The sequence below is a fragment of the Anser anser genome, assembly GCF_964211835.1.
Source record: "Anser anser genome assembly, chromosome: 8".
Classification (NCBI taxonomy): domain Eukaryota; kingdom Metazoa; phylum Chordata; class Aves; order Anseriformes; family Anatidae; genus Anser; species Anser anser.
Window position 1 is genome coordinate 9,706,034 of NC_139728.1, and position 20,669 is coordinate 9,726,702.

At 41.1% G+C, this 20,669-nt stretch overlaps 1 protein-coding gene across 7 annotated transcripts in view; it reads right to left on the minus strand.

Moving 5' to 3' along the window:
* Positions 1-1,040: 1,040 nt before the first annotated feature.
* NTMT2 (N-terminal Xaa-Pro-Lys N-methyltransferase 2) overlaps positions 1,041-20,669 on the minus strand; it is a 37,972-nt gene continuing 18,343 nt past the window's right edge. For 4 of the 7 annotated variants that reach the window (XM_083847753.1, XM_083847755.1, XM_083847752.1 and 1 more), the window contains 3 exons: positions 18,483-18,658; positions 12,410-12,659; positions 7,438-8,629 (listed from right to left, as the gene is read on the minus strand). In XM_083847753.1, coding sequence (XP_083703879.1) covers positions 8,355-8,629; positions 12,410-12,659; positions 18,483-18,658 — 701 coding nt within the window. In that variant the 3' untranslated portion in view covers positions 7,438-8,354. Of the gene's footprint in view, positions 1,073-1,102; positions 2,857-2,923; positions 6,049-7,437; positions 8,630-12,409; positions 12,660-18,482; positions 18,659-20,669 lie in introns of those variants that run through there. The other 3 variants (XR_014587829.1, XM_083847757.1, XM_083847756.1) reach the window with 3 other exon arrangements.

The window sequence follows — 20,669 nt, forward strand, 5'->3', positions numbered from 1 at the left end:
CATGCTGCACTGTCTGCTTGTGTGACAAGTAGGGCATGATGCTGGAAGGGAGTGAGGTACTCTATGACATTCTCTGCATGTTGCCAGCTGCCCTAGAGCTTCTTTGTCACAGGATTATAAACCCATCCATGGGTGAGTGTCCATTTGTCTGCCACACGACCCAGTGGAGGGGGGTATGTGTGATACTGCTTGTAATGTTACTGTGAAGAGGTTCCCTTGGGTTGTTTTCAGCAGAAATTTGAGTTGTTTGTTTTCCAGAAGAGAATCAGTTACAAAAATAACACCAAGCAGAAAGGCTTTTTGAGAGCGAGGGTTGTGTTTACCATGCTCATTTCGGGGAAAGTTATTTGGGAGGAGAGAGGAAGTAGTTAAATCCTTGTTTACGAAGCTGGAAACCAAAATTCCCTCAGTTTACATAAATAAGAGAGAAAATGGCTTAGTGGTATGAGCACATGGCTGCAACTAAGGAGAGTTGGGTTCTGTTCTCTGCTCTAATGCATAAAACTCTTTAGGTCCCCCTCCCCTCAACGTGAGATTCAGCTCGTTAACATTATTTTGTGTATGGCAAATCAGTAGTCAGCAGAGGCAGGAACTTCCTAATGCCAGATTTGTCCACCAGCATTGGAAGGTGCCTTGCAGAGGTACTGGCCTTGCTTCCCTGATTACTAGGCAGCTGTAAGAATCAGTTGGACTAAACAGCTAAGTAAAAAGAGATGAATGTAGCTCTGTTTTCTGGGGTTCCCGTACACACAACGAAGCTAACTAGTTATTCCCTATCTGACTGTGGTGGAAAGGACTAAGGTACTGCTTATTATAAAATGCTCTGATGATGAGATGCTGGAGGCCATATAATCCTGACTATAAAGAGACCTGTCTGCCTGAGAAGGCAACCAAGGAAAGGAGTCCACTGATTCCTAAATCTTTTTGTTCAATATGTGTACCTGTCTTGGATGTTGCATGGCTGGTTCAGATCACAGCAATGATGTGCTCAGACATCTTTTGTGAGATGGTATTTCTCTCCTTTGTGTGGGGAATGAAGTCTGCTGGGGGACACAGGACAAAACTGCCTGCACTGAAAGAGTCCAGAAGAAGAGAGAATTAATTACTAATCTCAATTACATTAGGGAAAAGGCAGGGTGTACTCTGCCCACTGCAATCATAATCACTGCATGTTGCAAAGTGAAGGTGGTATCAGACACCACTTTGGGGATCTGCAAGATAGAGAACAGAAAGACAGGGACTGAATCCTACCCGAGCAGTGAAAAAAAACACACGTAGTGGAGGGTGAGAAAGTGCTCGCTTGCTCAGGGCCCCTCTGCCTTGGCATCCAGAGAGGTAGGGAGGATATATAGCCTAACCCCAGGGCAGAGAGCAAGTCTGACAGCAGTGACTCTACAGACACCATCCAAACAGGAGCCTCTCCAATGGCCTATGCCTATGTTTTGCCTTTGGTAACAAATTAGGGCTGCCTCTCACCAAACCAAGGCAGCCCCAAAATGGTTCCTCTGGGAACATTAATGTTTTACTGAATCACTTAGACTCCCTTGATGATTGCTGCTTCAGAGTCTCAGTTGCCGAATCCCAGTGGGGATTTTGTTGATGGGGGTTTATTGACTTCTTGTTACATTGAAGTTGCTGCAGTGGCAAGAGTCACAGGTAACTCCTGGAGTCTGTTTATTTTATGGGTTGGAGTTTTAAGAGTTTAGCAATGGTAACCTGATTTTAGGAGAAGCCACTTGTTTATTTAGCAATGCACACGCATACTGATCCATAAATAAAACTAGTGTGTTATCTAGATGGGAAAATTTCAGACAACCTTCACTTTCGTTCTCAGTAGAAGCTTGTAAGATTATACTGCTGGGGCTGCAGATCTAAGTTGTGCATCTGTGGGAGAAAGCAGACTTGAATGTACTGGCGACTGGTCTCACAGTGGAGTCCATGGATTTACACTTGAGCTGGAATTCATCTGATGTCACTTAAACATCTCAGAGTGACTTGTCTGAACCTACAACAGCCCTGTAGGCTCCTTCTGAAATTGAAAATATGGAACAACCATTGCAGGAGTGAAGAAGCTTTCTGGGAGGAGCTGATCTCTCCCCAGTGACTCTAACAGGAAGTCTTGACAATTACCTTAACTTCAGAAAACTGTCTCTTAGATGACCCAAATGAGGTGAGATACATCTCACCCTCAGTGTAATACTGGGGATCCAGATTACACAGTGGTCGTCGTTCCTCTGCAGTTGATGACCCATTAAAAGCTGACAAGCCACATATATTTCAAGGACCACAGGTCACCTTGGCTGATACAAGCTCTGTATTCATGTATGCATATGCATCTTCCAAACAAAGATTTTAATGCTAGATCTGTGATTTTGACCTTCTGGAGTTGACAGTGCTGAATGTTTGTTATTCTGTTATTGGAAGAGTGTGGGAGGATTCCCACACTGCAGTATTGCCCCAGAAGCAGTGGCAGTGGGAATTGAAGCTGCTACCAGCAGTGTCAGGCTGCGTGTGCAGAGAAGGCTGTTCAGAAAGTGCTGGGTACCACTTTCCAGAGGCTTGGCACCATGTGTGCCATGTGTGTCATTATTTGGGAATCTCTGCTACAGATCTGGAAGAAGCCACCTGTGCATCAGGACTGTACATTCACATTGTCAGAGCTTAGGGAGAGGGGAAAAATCAGGCATAATGTACGTACAAATCAGTTTGAGTCATTGTAAAACTTAGTTTTGTGTAAAGCTTAGGTTCCTACAAGACAAATCTTCAGACTTACAGAAATCCAGAGACACCAACAGGTGTCTGTTAAGTGCGTTTGTAGGACTTCCTCAAATGTCTCAAAACCTTAGTCTCAGGAGCCTGAAAATACCAGAACAGATTAAAATGCCTTCAAATTCAACATTTTTGGAAGAGAGAGACAGGGAAGAGAGACTTCCCACCAATCTTCTGTCTTTATTTTTGCTGCGGTCATACACCAGGTTGTTCTACTAAAGCTCTGAAATGAACAGAAGCTGTGTATGTTCATGAGCACAATGTCCAGCCTGAGCCCTCTCTTTGCAGGACATATCAGGTTGGCCTAATAAGCAGGCTAACCACAACCACATTGTTTCAATCTGCTCCAAGCGCAAGCAGAATAAGTTTATGTCTGCCTGCAAAACACTCTGTAGATCCTGTAGTGGCCTGATTTGTGGAGGTGTTAATCACTCACAGCTCCCACTTAGATAAAGCTGTAATGCAGCCCAGATCACCCTTCTGTGCCTCAGTTTCCTCATCCAGAACACAATGATAGTACACACTTCAAGGTCTAGGGATGTGTATTGTTGTACAAATATTGTTATTTATGGTGATGATGAGAATGTGAGCTTTGTTTGGTACAAAGGTCTGGGAGTGCCTACTTGACATCAATTGAAAGGGAAGGGTATTAACCTGCATGTTTGAAATACAGCCTGTTGTTATTGCTCTCAGATAAACAGAATTACCTCCTCTTAAAATCAAAGGTAATCTGCTTTACTTCAATGAGATGTGGTGATGTCCACAGAGAACAAATCACTTTTGGCAAGTGGAGGAGGGATTTTCTTGGCAAGTTAGAAGAAGCATCAAAGGAATAGAGGAGGAGTGGGATGCAATGCAACTGGTTTTAATCACACGTAACAGTCAAGTTCCTCTGGACAGGCCTACTGTCTGATATGCCATCGTAAACACTCTGGGGAGCCTGGATTAAGAGAATGGAAAACAAACGAGAATGGCATAAAGGTATTCAGGGCACTCTGAGGCATAACTGACAAATCTTTTATCAATTGGTGTTATGCCAGCTGATTATGGCAATATGATATATTCCTCCCATTAATGCTGTGCCCCAGTGCCATGACTTTGATTTTTAATTGGATATCCAAGTCCATGCCCTTTTCTGGTTTCAACAGTCACAGCTCCTCAGATCACGCTGCGCTTCTGTTTACCATTCATAATGCAGATATTAAATTGGTTATAACAAGGATGTATTTTCATTCTGACTGTACAGCCAGTGGAGAGAAGGGATATTCTCTTATGTCAAGCCAGTTCAGCTCTGAGGTGGTCTGAACTGCTCTACAGATGCCAGTTTCTTCCTCCTGCCTGTCAATGAGCCTGAAGTGGCTACTCCTTAGGCCAGGCACACTGCAAGATGCCAGAACTCATGTGATACATCTAGAGAAAAACAGCTTGGGTAAATACTTCTTGACAGGACTGTTCCTCTTGAAATGACTTTCCTCTGGAAATTGTTGACTTGTTTCACTAACTTTGGGGGCAGGGAAAGTACAGATTTTATTAGAGTATTCTATAGGAAACTAATGTTTTACTTCAACTGTTATAATACTGTGTAATGTATTATTTAAGATATCATCTCACATAACATGTAAGTTTAGATTAGATTATATATACATCCAAACAAAAAAGTCAAACTAAAAATTTTGATATGATCATTTCAATATTTCTGAAACAAAATATTTTAGAACATCCATTCAGCATTATGCTTCGAAATGATGGCTCTCTATTCCAATTAGGAATGAAAAGACATTTGTAATGTCTGAGTCACCTTCTGAACATGAACGGCTTGAGCTTGACGGTTGCTGGAGCTGCACAGTTGGAATTGCTGTTCAGACTGCTGATATGATTGCTTCCATACATTTTGTTTGGGTTGCAGTAGCACTTAGGGGCTACCATCAGAGCCTGAGGATCTGTTTTGCAAGGAATCTCACATTTATACATTACAGATAACACTTGGCCTTCTGTCACACAGAAAATAAGCATTGGACCTGATATGGGAAAACCAGGCATTATCAAGAGCTTTGCTGGTGACATGGCAGAAGTAGGCTTTCGTGTGCTTTGGCTAACTGACTGCTTAAGTACTCGTTGCCTCAGACTAACATTGACTACCTAGGACTAATTGGGTAGTTCATTAATTACCTGTCAGTGGTGAACGATGGTTTGAGCTTTCGGGATGCTAAATGTTCTGTGAAACCTGCCCCAGCAGGGGTCTTGATATTGGATTAAATTCCTGGTAATGTTGAGATTGGGAACAAGTGCTTACATGAACACCAGACAAATGGGATTCAAGCTCCCACTGCAAACTGGTAAGCCAAAGACTTCTTTAAATGCATGATTTAAATAACCTGGAAGCTGAGGCAGAGCAACTGAGTTGATTATCCAGTCTTTGAACAACAAAGAAAAACTGATGCATAGATGGTTTCTAAGCAAGATCTTCTGTTTGAAATTAGTGATTTATTATTATTACTACATATTATGGTAAAGACCAGAGAGGCCAGAACTTTAAAGCCAAGAATGGCCTTTACCCAAATTCATGAACTTTTAAGGGTGGCCTGCAGTGGTTAACTTGGAGTTCTTGAATTAAAATGTACTTGGAAAAGGAGGAAACCAAAATATTATTGAATCTGCTGCAATCCCATGCATCTATGCCCCTGGAGAGCTTGTGTTTCTTTACTCTTGAGGTTCATTATGTCACCAGAAAAGCTTTAATATTTTACTGTGGAAGCAACATAGCCATGAAACATTAATTTTCAGGAATGTGGGAACCATGAAATATGTTTTTTTCTACTAAATTAAGATTTTACTTGTTTCCATTCTCACATAGTTAAGGGAACCAATTTTCATGAAATATTTGTGAATATATAGTCTGGAAATTCAAATAGGAAAGGTACAAAATATGGGAAGAACATTTTTACCTCAAAAAATCTATTTCACTGATACTGATACCAGACATTTATATTCTACCTTTCATCCTAAACCACTTTTCATCCTGCATCCACCTTGGAAGAGCATCTCTCATTACTGAACTGCACCCACTCTGGTGTGGAAGTGAACAGCTGACTTATTCGATACAATGAGATGTGATGTGGCAGCTGCTTAGATATTTATAAAATTGTTTACCTCCCTATTTCCACAATGCCGTTCTCTTGCCATTGTAGCAACCAACACCATTCAGATATGCATGGCACAGACATGATTGTATTAGGTGCTCCAGCAGCCTCCAAGTACTCTGCACCATGGCAGATGTCTCTGACAGGAAATAAAAATGGTGAAGAACAAATTAATTTGTAATCTGTATCTAGATCCTTTAAATATTTGTCTGTTAGTGCTAATCGGTGTTGCTAACTATAGGGCTGATGCCTCTTTCCTATAAAACAAGAGACTGGCTTTCCTTCAAATTTCTGCACATATTCACCCAATCACTGCACCAGCTTTTAGCAGTTTTGGTAGACTGAAAACATTGTAGTGGCTTAAAGGGAATTAGAAGCACTTAGTTTGGGGGACAATTCCAGAACAAAGTATTCACCTAGGGTTTTTAACATTATATGCTAAATTTATGCACATTACCAGTTGATTAGAATGGAAAAATTAGCCAAAACATTCCAGAAGCATCTGTGTCATGGGAACCATAGGTTTCTAGGTTATATGACACGCCAGAATATTCAACAAATCACCAGGGTTGTTTTCCTTAATGCTACAATTAGTAATGGCACATTAAGAGAACAATTACTGGATAAGATTTGACTGCAGGAAGCCCTATGCCATAAATTGGAAATTCTCAACATATGCAACCATATTGCTAGAGAAGATGAGCTATGCAATTAAAACAAAACTGGAGATTTGTTATCAAAGGATAGCAAACAGTACTAAAATCCAGCTGAGAGGTTCCCTGATCTTGTTATCTTCAGGCTTCTATGTGAGTTAATCTAACACAGATGACAATATTTCACAAAGACAATTGTGCATACAGTCATGTGGAGGATGCTTTATAGAACCCCTTTCCAGTAGAACATGCCGGTTTGTCGTAAAGCAACTCTTTAAAAAGTCTGGTAAGTTTTGCCAAAACTACATTCCAAGGGAATAAAACAAGAAAAAAATACTGACAGAGTCAGAACAGTCCATTCTAATATTAGGTTTCCTTTCTAAAATTTTGAACATGCCATATTTCATTTACTTTTTGCTGCGTTATAATAACAAACTTTTTAAATGCAAATTGTTTTAAAAGTTGAACTCAAAAGAAACATTTGATTTTGTCCAAATGAAAAATTTTAATCAGCTTGGAAAGGTCTGTAGTTGTGTGGTTTTCCTTTCCAGAGAATTTCAAAATTGTCTCTTCTTGTACTCATTCATATTGAAGAATTTCATATTCTGAAAATCTTTGCAAAATGAACTCTGTCCTCCCACAGCACTATCTGTGCCTATATGAAGGGGACAAGAAGCTCAATGTGTAATTTCTGTGAGCCCTAAGGAGATGGTATGTGTGTTAGTATTGTCAAATCCAGGCTTATACAGCTGCTGTTTGAATATAAATCATAGATGCTTTTGGGTTACACTAACACACTCTGCAGTTTCGTACAGTTGTTAATTAATACAATACTGTATTAGTTCTTCTTACAGTCTTACTATTAACACTCCATGAAATCCCATTAGCTCTGCATATGGTGCCAGACTTGTTCTGAATGTGGGAAAGAAAGAAATTTACAGTGGTATGAATAATAAAGAGATGCTTTCAAGTGGTTTCCACTGCGAACATTTTGAAAAAATATTTTCCAGAAAGTGGATTGTGGGACAATCTTTTCACAAAATTTCAATGCAAACATGCATATATGTCATCTACATTTTTCCCTGGAGTGTGAAAACCCTTATGCACCACTATTGTTCTATTGCAGAAACAGAAGGAAGATAAAGTAGTCATTAAAAAGGAAAGGAAAGAAAAATTACCAGGTTGTCTCATTGTCCTAACTGACTGAAAAGCAAAAAAAATAAAAAATAAAAATTTGCATAGCTGATGCCAATGAATGGGTAGAACTTCCCTTACATTTTAGATATAAATATTTTTAAAGTACAGATGATAGTGATGACAGTCAAAAGTTGGGTTAGGTTTTCCAGCAGTTGTTATTATGAATATCCTGCTTCTGACAGATCCTTCTTAACTTCCAAGAAAATTTAAGTGCCATAGTAAAAAACAGGCTTATTTCTTAACCCCTCATAGAGAGCACTCTAAAATGTATTAGCCACTACAGAAACATCAGACCTAATTATTTTCTATTAGTTGAGTTTTGTCATAGCGTTGACTCTTTAATGAAAGAGAAATCTCACAAGGAGCTGTTAGAAAGGCTTTTAAAAACAGAGGCTATGATGAAACAGGCAGGATTTAGAAGCAGACTATTCCCTGGAGAAGCTGGCTCAATTTTAATTCTCCCCTGATCCTGCCCTACAGTTACAGTAGTAGCAGTACATGGTTAGTAGGATCCCAGCAGATGCTTTTCTTCCCCTTTCTCCTCCCCAGTCCTGTAGTTCATTCATAGTCCAGTATCTGCCGTCACATTATGCAGTCAGGAATGGCCAGGGCTTTTCTGCATGGCCAGCATCCAGACAGGGACACACTGCTCAGGGAATCCCTCCTGCCTCTCCTCTCGTAGGATGGTGAGTCCACTCATTTCAATGAGGCTGTGGAGGATGTTGAGGTCTCGGATCACACTACTATCCAGACAATCCAGGATACAGCCCTCCCTGGCTACATTGTCCTTGAGAATGATAACACCATTATCCTTCAAGCCGTTCTGGCACCGGATGAGAAACTTCAGGAGATCTTTATCTGTCAGATAGCCTACAGATGAAAAGATGGAAAACAGATCACTATTAACCATTCCAGCAGACTCCCCCTGTGCACATCAGAATGGTGCCTAGATCTGATTCTTCATGTCCCAATTACTGATCTTTAGGAAAAGATCTAGATCTACCAGGTTTCATTGTGAAAACCTGGGCAAATCAATGAGATCAACAGTTACAAGCTCAAATCGGTATTTATGATCCATATTAGTAGTAGCAACAGATGTGGACAGAAGTCAGTGGCAATAGTGGAGAAAATACTGGGTGCTGAAGGGTTCTTTAATCTGGTGGTTAAAGTCATAATAAGAATCAGTGGCAGGAAGCTGGAGCCAAACAAATTCAAATTGGAAATAAGTGACAACTGTTTTAACAGTGTAAGTAATTACCAATTGGAAACTACCAACAGAAGTGGTGGATTTACCACCTCTTGAAGTCCTCAAATCAAGCGTGGTTGACTTTCTCAAGATATGTTTTAATTGAACACAAACTACTCGCTCAGTACAAGGGTAAAGCAATGAAATATAACAGCTTGTAATATAGAATAGGTCAAATTAGATAATCTAACAGTCCCTTCTGGCTTTTTGTGCTACAAATCTCTGTAACTTCATGTAACATTACGTGCCCATCAAAGAAGCTCTGGATTAAAGATCCAATGAGGAATGCAAGACCTAACAAACTGTCAAATAAACTCTTCATATTGCTCCATACTGTTGTGATTTCTGCATATACCATATGTGTTTAAAAACAGGAATTTTTTAATATGTTATTGAGATTGTGTTTTGCATTTCCGTTCTCAAAGATCACTTCTGTTGAGATCAGTAGAGTGGGGCTCAGAGAAGAGCAAAATGAGAACCTCACATGTGAAACCTATCTAAAATGAATTAACAAGGGCAGGTGGTCAGAAACTGAATTAAAAACTTGAAAAAGTTGATTGTATTTTCTAGTCAAAATATTTAGTTTTCTTCATGGTAGATCTAAACGTTTATAAATGGAAGTTGTCATTTCAAAACCACGTTTTGATATAGAATGTCATTTTTTTTAAACTACTTCACTCTCCCCAAAAAAAGAGAAAGAAAAAAGACACAAAGCCCAAAGCTGAATACCTTCAAAGCTGAAGGAAAATGGTAATTTCAGTACGAAATGTAAACTTACATTTGTATTTCTTCATAAAGTAACAGCCAGGGCTCATATAGTTATGTATATGTAAGACAAATCAAGATTGCATAGGCAAGATTCATTGAAGCATTTGGCCACCTAATTTGGAATTTAATGTTCTCTTAACTTAGCTTTTAGCCTAGCTTCCCTCCAAAATGAGGTCTTCATTGTGTTGCTATCTGCCAGTCTGTCCTGCCCCGCTACCCCAAAAAGTGTGGAGCTTGTTGGCATATTTCAGCCAAATTCAAGATAGTGGTGGAAGCTTGATTAATACTGAAGATCGCTATATAGTTAATTGCAATTTATGGCTGAAGGGAGGAAGGAGAATCAGCCCTCCATTTCTACAAAAGAAGAGGCATACGCTGCCTTTGTCAGCAGCCACCCAGCTGATCAGCACAGCCCCAACAAGTCTTCACTCATTCTGTCTCATGTTGACTGGGATTTGTTCAAGAGATGAGACAGGAGCTAGGTTTACTCTAATGGTTGATTGATTATTCAAAAAGAATAGAAATGCAAAGGAAAATTAAGTTGTTCTCAAGCAATTTGTTTGTATAGCAATAGAGGAAAGACCTGTTCTAAGACCAGTTTCACTACTGTTTAAGACTACATGTAGAGGACAAGTTAAGTGCTCCTGAATAAAACCATCTCCTGTGCTGATCTCTCTGCCTTTGTCTTTTGCCTAACAAGAAACTATTTCTGGGGTTTTGGTGAGGAGAAGTTGTTCAGGACTCCTATTGTGCTTTAGAATAACGAATCCTGCCAGCTGAAATTGCACAAGGGACACTTAGGTCCAACGATGAGGAGAAAACCTTTCTAGAAGGACTGCTAGGCACTGCAGCAGGTTTTCCAGAAAAATTAAGAACTCTTCAGCAGTAAAGGTTTTAAGGAACAGCTTGGGAAAAAACCTGCCAAAAATGGTATTTCTGACTGATTGGGACAGGAGAATAAAAAGTTGACTTTTCAGGTCACCTTCAATTCACTTCTGTAGTTGCATGGCTATTCCGTTTGCTTATGGGCTTACAACACTTTTCATTCAAGGATCTCTGCACACTTTACAAAAGTAATTAATTCCCATATCATTGCTGTAAGTAGGAGGGAAAAAAAAAAAAAAGAATCTTTTCTGGGGGGAGGTGAGGAGCATAGCCCACACTGTCTAACTGCCTCTTTGCTGCTATTAATGCTCCAGTGCATTCACTGGGGTGGCTGCAGGAGAAGTAGCAGGTATTTGTTAAATGGGGTGGTGGTGCTGGATGACACAGCTAACTGAACCTGTTGGATAAGCATCAGTGCATGTAAAAGATACCATCATATGGTTTATAGCTTTCGATGATTTCACCATGGTGTGGTTTTTTTTTAATTATTTTTTTATTTTTTCAGGTTATTTCCTGAAATAAACCCCAGGTCTCAATAAACAATCATCAGATTCAGAAATCCCTCCGAGAACACCAGCAGGAAGGAGAGATTTCCACTGGCAGAGGCTAAGAAAGGACCAAAGGGGATATCCCTGAAGGGCCACTTAGCCTAACGAGTTCTGTGTGTGAGGGGTATCATGCCAGTGTTTCCCACAAGATCTTTGCTGGAAACCATCCCACAGGATGCCAAAACATGATGCAGAAGTGGTAAAACCTGTGTGGAAAATGCCTTTCTGCAAAGAACCAAAGGAAACCATCGTTAAATGAAGGCCGTATCAATCTTGTAAGCACAGAAACCCAACAACCTGTCCTACCTTCAAATGCTTTCACTGCCCCACCCACAAAACAGGTGAGATCTCTCGAAAAGGCTCATGTTTCTTGTTAAATTGCACGGCAGAAGGTGAGAAATCATTAAGGGTATCTCCCTGGCAGTCTGCAGTACCCAATGGCCCATGAAAAACACATGGGCAAAAGGGTGTCCAAAATCTGCCAAGATTCAAGACACCAACAATGAGGTCTCACATGCTGTATATCCTCACAGCCAAGCTTGATCCTTACACATTGGTACTGCCACAGTGCTAGTCTTTCTCCCACCACATGCCAGATGTGGAGGTGTTGACAGACCACTTCTCACATATGAGGCCAACACTCTGTATCTGTCTGCAGCAGTAGTAGCTAAGAAGGAGGATTCCTGCTCAATATATAAGGCCTATCTATAAGGCCTACTCCGCAGCTGCACCTTAGCACGCAAGCTGCTCCCAGGTATTTGTACCTTCCTCCACTATCTGACATGAAAAAAGCAACTTGATCTGTACCCACTGTTCATGTGGCTAGGGAGAACTCTCAGAAGTCTCTTGTGAGATTTTAAAGGAAGCAGGACTGTTCCTGGGATGGCAGGGTACTGTGGCAAGCTTTAGGAGATACGGACTGCGAGGACTGCCTGACTCCACAGGAAGGCTACAGGAGTGCAGCAATTTCAGATGTATTTATTTATTTTCCTATTTGCTTGTCCTGGCTGCTATGGGACCAGGTACTGGAACTGACTGAGTGCAAAACTAGCCCTGTGCCTCCAGCACTGGTCAGTTCTGGCCTGGCGTTATCAAGGACTTGAGAACCTCCTTTTACAGCTGCACCACTCTTTTAACATTAATTTTAGCACAGGCTGTGTAGTTCTCTGAGATGCTGAGCTGGATGAATCATGCTGAACTAACCTGAAACCCACTGAATCCAGATGACATCATATCTTTGTGGGGCTGGAGTGAATTCCTGGAGGCTTTTGCAATAATACATCTCTACTCTGTCCTCCTTGCCCTGCAGGTAGTTCGGGACCTCAGCCAGGAAATTCTCCATCATATCCACCAGTTCCACGCTCTTGAAAACTGGTAGCAGGACATGCTTGCTGATCCGACCTATCCCAGAGCCGCAGTCCAGGGCGCGGTTGGTGCCAGCTTTCCCCACCCCCTGTGGAACACAAGAAAATCATTTGAAATCTGAAAACTGAAAGATCATAGCAACCGTGTTACCAGCTATGGCCTTTTGTCCTAGTGTCTTGTCTTCTTATTTGTTCAGGACTTTTGCAAGATTGATAAAAACCTGCATTAGTATCAATACACCTCTGGGTGGCTATGGGGCTGCTACATTTCCAGAGAATGTCTTGATGCATTTTTCCTCCATAATCATTTCCCCAGCTGAGAGCAAAGCCCAGAGACATACAGAACCTCAGACTGAGTGTCCACCCCAGTAGAAGGAGGAAGTGAAGACAGACCTCCCCTTGTGCTCACCTGGATTCCCTCCCTGCCCGACTCCTATGAGCCAACACTGTCTGCACCAGGTTCTCCTCCCCAGCATCCAACACCCCAGATCTCCAGCAGCCACTGCTCATTTGGAGCTGCAAAACATGAAGGCTGCATTTGATGGGACTTCTTCATTGCAGCTCTGCATTTAGTGCTGTACAGTAGGTTTTTGCTTGGTGTATGAAGAGACATAATCTTTCACAAGTTCCTAGCTTTCTCAGAAGATCCACTGGTCTCTGTAAAGTTTTTTGCAACGTCATTTGTCATGTATTTGTATGTCACAGCCAACTACATCACTAGGTAAGTCTCATTATATTCTGAGCCCAGTGAAGGCCTAATGAAAAAACCAAGAATATACCAAATACTGCATGCAAGAAGTAACTTCTGGAGCACAGAATGCCAAAGGTGTCCATTGACATCTCTGCAGATGCAGAGTGTCCTTGAGATCCAAGTGTGTTTTTCAAAATAAGTTTGATCTGACCAAAGATCATGGAGTTGTAGGTAATTTATCACAACACAAAAGTTTGGACTGGATCATATACAGAATTTCTTTCTTTTTTTTAGACAAAGAAACAAGCAAGATGATTGAGTAGCTTCTGCTTAAGTATTCCTTTTTTTCTTCCTAAATATCGTCTCTGGATAGAGATCAGACAAGAAAAATTGTTGCACAGAGAATATGTCTTTGAGAAAATAATGAGTCACTGTAAAAGGACCTTTATAATGAAAGCTGTATTTTACCCCTGAAGCTTCCATTCTAGCTATAAAAAGGCTCTTAAGAGCCTGCTGCTGTTCTGTAAAACAGAAATTTTAAGTCTGTACAGGCACCGACTGTGGGACTGGAACTCCCCTGGCCAAAGTTATCTGTTAAACAAATATATTAAAAACAAATGTAAACACCTTTTCCCTGTCTCTGGAACTGAGCATTGAAGCAAAAGCTATGGGCCAAAGTCCCTGCTGCACCTTTGCTGCTGTTATAGGAAATAAGCCCAGGAAGAGTCCAGCTCTTCCTGCTTATTTGGGAGACCCCCTCTGTAATGACCAAGCATAAATCACATAACTCACTGTTTTTCTGGCCTTGCTTCAGTGGGTAATTCAGTAGATTATTAAGGTCAAAGGACAGTACCGTCAATGACATGACTATGAATAGCCCAACTCAGCATCTGGTTCCACAGAGTAACTGTAGAAAGAGCACAAGGACCTCAATCTCACTGGTCTCTGGGGCTGCTGGTCCCAATTTGTATACCTAGGAAGATTAGGAAGATTAATCTCCCGATGTGTGCAGGAGTCCACAAGCCTTCCACCCTATCGGACTCTGGAGGATACCTGTTTGTAGTTAGCCAGAAAATGTGAGCTATTCTTCATTCCCAGGCTGGGCTTAGGAGCATGTGGCTTTTACTGAGGACCAGACTGAGCTGTAACAAGCAGTTCATGAAAGGAGAAGGAACTATGCATTAGATCTTCACAAGGTGGGTTTCTGTACTCTTTGCTGGCAGGTACATACAGGCTTACGCTGATGAGATTAAGTAAAATGCCTGAAGAGAGCTGGTGAGAAAACAGGGATCATTTACCAAAAAGCTAACAGAATTAGATAAAAAGCCATTCAACTTCTTTGACTTTGTATTTCAGAGAACCTACAGTCACAGTACCTTACTAAAAACAGGGAATTCATTTCCCATGATGTGTCACAGCAAGGACCTCTGATGTCACATCTCCATTTGCCATCAAGAAAAGGGAAAGGAAACACTCATGGGAGATGAAGCTTGACCCCATGCTTCACTGACAGGGAGCAAGAGCACCAGGCAGTCAGATGAGAAGCCCTGCAAAGCACCACAGCTCCATTTATAATGAAAATGTTGACATAATTCCATGTTCAGCTAATATATTTTCAGTTTGGGAGTGCTCAGATCTTTGACAGGGTATTAACATTTTCTTTGGAAGGCAAGCATTTTCCCAAAAGCCTAATTGAGTTGAAAACTGGACTTCTTATTTAAAATAATAGTGTATGTGAAAATTTTAAGCCAGAGCAGGCTTCAGATTGACTGCTTCTCTTTTTACTTGCTTCCCATTACTCAGAATCACTATCACTGAGGTCATGTACACACCCAGAAGTTCTGCTGTAAAGCTGAATAGGGCACTCACAAAGCTCCTTAGAAATAAAGAGTTGTGGCATATGTTCATGACGCTACTACTTCAGGTGTTGAAAGGGCAGGAAGGCAGTCTAGATATGTAGGGGAAACAAAAGAAATCAGAGTTCAAGAAATAGTTAAAAAACACAGTGGCTTTCTTTCTAAGTAAATAAAAAACCTTTTTCAATCAAATATCTTCCATCTCCCTGATCAAACAGAAGAAAAATCACTTTCCAGAAGCTTTTCATTCAGAAAGTCCCTCATAAGGCAGCTGAACTTAGGGCAAGACAGGGCAGCAAGGAACAAAGGGTTTGGGGGCAGAAGGGGAGCTATAAGAACAATATAATCCCCATCTGTACTGCCTCACACACCTAAGCTCTCAATTTTTCCTTTATTAATGGTTTATTTGTTTTCTTTGTTTCCTTTTTAAGAGATTACCTCTGGATTAGGGTCTGGAAAACACAGTGTCTGTGTGGACATCAAGGCTTGAACTGGTGTGAATACATTGCTGTAAATACGTGTTGGTATAGCTCTGCTGATAACCTTTCAAGTATGACTGTACCTAAGACAACCTATAGCTTGTCGGTATAGCACTGTTGGCTCAAGTTCTCGCTCAGATGTTGCTCTTGGTTTGAGTTCTGCCCACACACACATAAAACCTCTTAACTTGAGCACAGTGGCACTTTTAACTCAGTTTGACTTGCCTGGGCTGGAGACAGGTTAAAATATAAGTGAAGTCCTTAGTTTTCTGTTGCCTTGTTGTAATTCCTTCCATGTGCCCAGTCAAGATAAATTCTCCCATGGTAAAGAAATCTGTAGCTCAGTTTACAGTGGTGCTAAGAATCATGCTAAGAAATGCCATACATGAAGGTATGCAACATCAGTCATGGAAGAGAAATGTCACTGTGTGGCATTTCCACAGCAGCCAAACTAACTCAGGAAGGGTAATTTGAGTGGAACTGGGCAACCGTTTTTTAAGGAGCACTAGTTTTGCCAGAAAATAAAGTTTTGGAAGAATAAAACTCTCTGTGAAATTGATACTTCAAATCTAGAGAATAGTTCTAGCCAAAAAAACATGGGAAAGAATGTTGAAAATGTCAAGATACTTCTTTTTGACGACTTTCAAGGAAAAAAAATAACTTGTCAACTTTTCATTTCTAAACAGCATTTTTCATTTTGGAACTGACTTATATCTTGAAAACAAAGGGAAAAGTTTTTTCAGAGGGTAAAACAATCAAAAAATAAATGAAATACATTCTGTTGATCTGAAACTAATTTTCCTATTTTCTGTTTCTGTTAAATTTCTCTGTAAAAAAAAACAAAGCGTAGTTTATCTTAGGGTGAAGCAAATTGGTTTTTTTTCTACTTTGATTGCCTTATTGGAAAAAAAAATATTCATGGAGCCATAAACTTGGGAAGACATAGCTCAAATTAGCTGTAGAGTAAGGTCACTACTACAGAAAGCCAGTAAATATCTGTATCTGCTTGAGTAGGATTCAAATTGCAGTAGTAAGAAAGGAAAATAAACCATAAGTAAATAACCAATTGACTGTATCTCAACAGAGGACAGGCTTTAAGAAACTAAATCAGAACTAGCAAAACATGCAGATTCCTTTCTCTTCCTTTTTTTTTTTTTCTTGTTTGATCTTGGCCATTCAGAGTATCCTTTCTATCCCTGGCTAATAATAGGAGCAGGAACTCTGCTCTGGAGTATTTTGTACCTGTCATCACACCTGATGCATTGGGTATGAGTTCTCTTTGGCCTGCGAAACTCTGCTACAGACTGTACTTCTTTCCTTTTTGGGTCCTGGAGATGAGAAAGTTTTAACAGTGTGGTGCAAACTGTCTGTTCAGGAAACTGAATCTATATGATGTCTAGCAAGCATGAAATCTTTCCCTGAACACAGGCTTATGCATCACTTGAATTCCACAGATGTCCTTAAAACAAGACTTAAGTAACATGTAAGGGATATGCCTTGGGCTGGCTCTGGGCTCACAAGTTGCATTTCTTTTTTTTTTTTTTTTCCTGAAAATGCCATGTTACTATCAGGTTCATCTGCCTTTCTGAATTTACTTTACATTTTCTTATTTTGTAAAAAGCCTAATAGAGCGAGACCTTCAAATGTTGTTAAACCATTAATACAAAACACTGTCATTAGAAATAACGTATTTTTTCACTTAGGTAATCGCAGTTTGCAATTACCTGAAAACGCACTGCCCCCAAAGCCTCTGTCAGGTACAGTAAACTTTTTCATCAGCTGCCCTTCACTGCTATATAGGATGTTTATCTATTGTTAAACCACACTCATTTTCCATCCCACTTCATTTAAACTGTGCCCTTTTGAAACACAACATCTAATTAACTTATTGATTTTTTTTTCCACAATAGATCATTAAGGCTAAAGAAAAGGTCATCTGGCTATGCCAAGTTTGTACATTTGAGTAGAAAATGAAGGATCTGTGGTAGTGTTATATAGAACTAGTAATTTTGTGAGCAGGACAATTTAGGAAATTTGGTTCCCTGTAGGTTTGTGAGTTCTTTAGCATCTAATACTGTTGTTGAGCTAATTTAGCAGGCTTTTTATCCCCGGGAAGGGCAAGAGGCAGTCAGAAAACCATTGGACCACACTTTAAAAAAATGTACAGATTCCTAAAGATACATTTAGGCATCAGTGGGATTTTCTGAAACCCAAGTGCCAGTGATACTGCTATTGTACGTGCTTTTAAAATCCTACTTGGCATCTCTTTGCATCTCAGGTCAAACCAGACCTCTAAGATCTTTACAGACCTTTAGAGATCTGCCTACAAAGTCCACAGTGATACTACAATGGTCAAGAATAATATATTTTTCCTAACGGGTAGCTTGTTCTATATACTGCTAACACTGGGAGGGGAAGGAGGGTTGGTTTTTCTTGCAGCATTCACAGAAAAAAAAAAATCTATAAATAGGCAAAACAGAAACTTGGCATTTAGTCTCAGTTACTTTCCCAAACAGACTGCAGGAATTTGCACAGACGATCATGAAAAGTCCCAGTCCTACACTGAAAATTAATCTCCCACCCAAGCTATAGGAAGTCCTTGCACAATCCTCTTTGCAAGCTTCAGAGTGTGAGAAAGGGATGCAGAACAGGTAAATAATGACATACAGCCAGGCAAAATGTGTATTCACGATGATGCATGATCTGGCAGGATGCATGTAAATTATATGTTCCTAGCCCCCATCACAGTCAGTTACGACGTGCGCTTCATGCATATCAAATACGACATATGGTGCCATTTACAATAGCTGTGACTGGGCACACTGCATGTCATTTATGACACACACCACCACTGTCTCTCGCAGAAGATGGGATTAAATGACTCACCCCAACAAACTTCCTGAGAAATTCCCTGGAGGATTCAACGTCTATATTGGAGAGCTCAATGTAGTCTCCCATCATGCCCTCTTCTGTGGCTGGTACCTCCTGGTAGAAGTGTTTGGCCCTGGCGTAGAACTGCATCTCCCCATTGATAACTTGACTTGTTAAAGCGTAAAGTTTCACTGTAGGCAGATAAATCATTGTTTTATTGTTAATGACAGATATTTCTGGGTTAGTTTTATTGTTCTGGAGGCATGGTGGTGAAGAGCTATCAATCTAGTTGAGCCTCCATATCAGCAAACCTCTGTTTCAAAAGCAAAGGTAGAAGGAAGGGTGTTGGATTTAATCCTGCAAGGCTTTGAAAGGACACAGCACCTCTTGGGCATATTCAGTGCCTCCCAGGCTCAGACCTCGTTTGTCATTACACAGCACAATTTCCCATCAGTGAAAAATCATTTCAGTTTGAAGATGAACATTCATGCCAAAGAGAGAAATGGGGTTGGTTTTCTCCCAGAATTGCTGTGGGCAGAGTTTATTGCTGTACAGAATCCACACTTCTGCTGTCACAAACCTAACTGCTCCTTACGGCCTGCACATTTCCATATACGCTTTCTAGCCATTGACAGCTGTGCAGAGAGAGTATCACAAGAGTGCAGATGAATGAGACACTTGCTCTCGTTTATTTTTAGTGATACTGTACAGTCTGGGGCACTGCAAGTAAACTGAACCCAAGAGCAGATGGTACTCTCAGGCCTAGAAGACTATACAGGGAGGAAGATAACTTAGAAGAGAGAGTCCTAGATTTTCTTCTGTCATAGATCAAGGAGCAAAATAATAAAGCTCCTGTGTGCAGAGGCTTGGATATTTCTTTTCAGTGCTTGGCTATTTGCTGGTAATAAACAGCAACCATATATTTGAGGCTGTTTTATTAGAACCTGTGAGTTCTGTTGGGTAAAGGCTTATTTTCCCCCATTGTCTGAAGAACTGAGATCTATGTGCTGCATCTGTTTCTCTTCTATACTTGTTGTGTATTGCATATCAAATGTAGTTATGTTTCATGGCTCAAAAGTTGGGACGCAGGCAGGCCAGAAACAGTTTGGAAACCAGCAACTCTTGCTGTCCCCCCCACATACAGGTGCACGGGCATTTTCCTGCGTGTACGACAAGGAGCTGTTCCCAGCCAGGCCTTCCAACAAAATCACGACTACAAGCCTGGGGTGAAAGCCAAGCAATAAGGAGGGATGGAGTCACGCTGGGAACGTCTTCGTGAGCACCACTTTGCAGTGTGAACCCAGCCCTGCTGCAGATTACAGCGTGCTCAAGGAACTGGAAGCAAGCAAGCAGCAAACACGTTTCTGTTAAGGGCAGTGGGAAGGGAGACCTCCCTTTAGGCTGAGCAAACAGGACAAGGGAGCAGGACTTAGTTGCTGCTCAACATTTGCCTTCTGTGGGCTGAATCTTTAAAACTGCTGCTGTTAACGCTGGCAAGGCTCTGAACAGGCCATGCCTTGCTTGCCCCGCTGGGAGCAGGAACTATGCCCTCCACTCAGAGGATGAGAGTTAGGCCAGAGACCCCGAACATAAGCCTGGAATGTATTTATTGAGGGCAAGCAAGCTCAGCAGGGAATGATAAGTGTGTGCCTGCCCATCCTCAGCAGGAGAATGACATTTTGGAGGCAAATGAGGGGGGACAAAGGAAGTAGGACGGAGAATAATTACCACCAAGGACCACTCAGAACAGAATAGTGCTATTGGGTTACACACCAGCAGCATGCCCGGCATATCCTTCATCCAACAAAAGCAGCATTACCAGCCCCTCTTGTCATCACCTGCTTAAGTCAACTGCCGAACGGATACTATTAAAGCTTTAATCCATTACACATTTATGTTATGCCTGAGAAATTTATACCACAAGAAGCACTGAGCCCAGCAAGGGTCAAACCTGGGAGTTTTACACACTCCGCTGATTATATTCACATTCTCAGAAGAAACCATTTAGCTGCAGAAATTAATATGAAAGGGGCAGCAGCCAATCCCCAGCACAACTTGGCCAGGGTGGCTCCCAGAGCCTGGGAAATAAAGGCTCCATTGGTGGTAGGGATTCTTCCAGTAAATGATCTCCATCCTCCCCCGGGAGCAGCACCAGCTTGTTTTCTCTGGGTCTTTTTTTCTCCATTTCAGATGCCAGCCTGT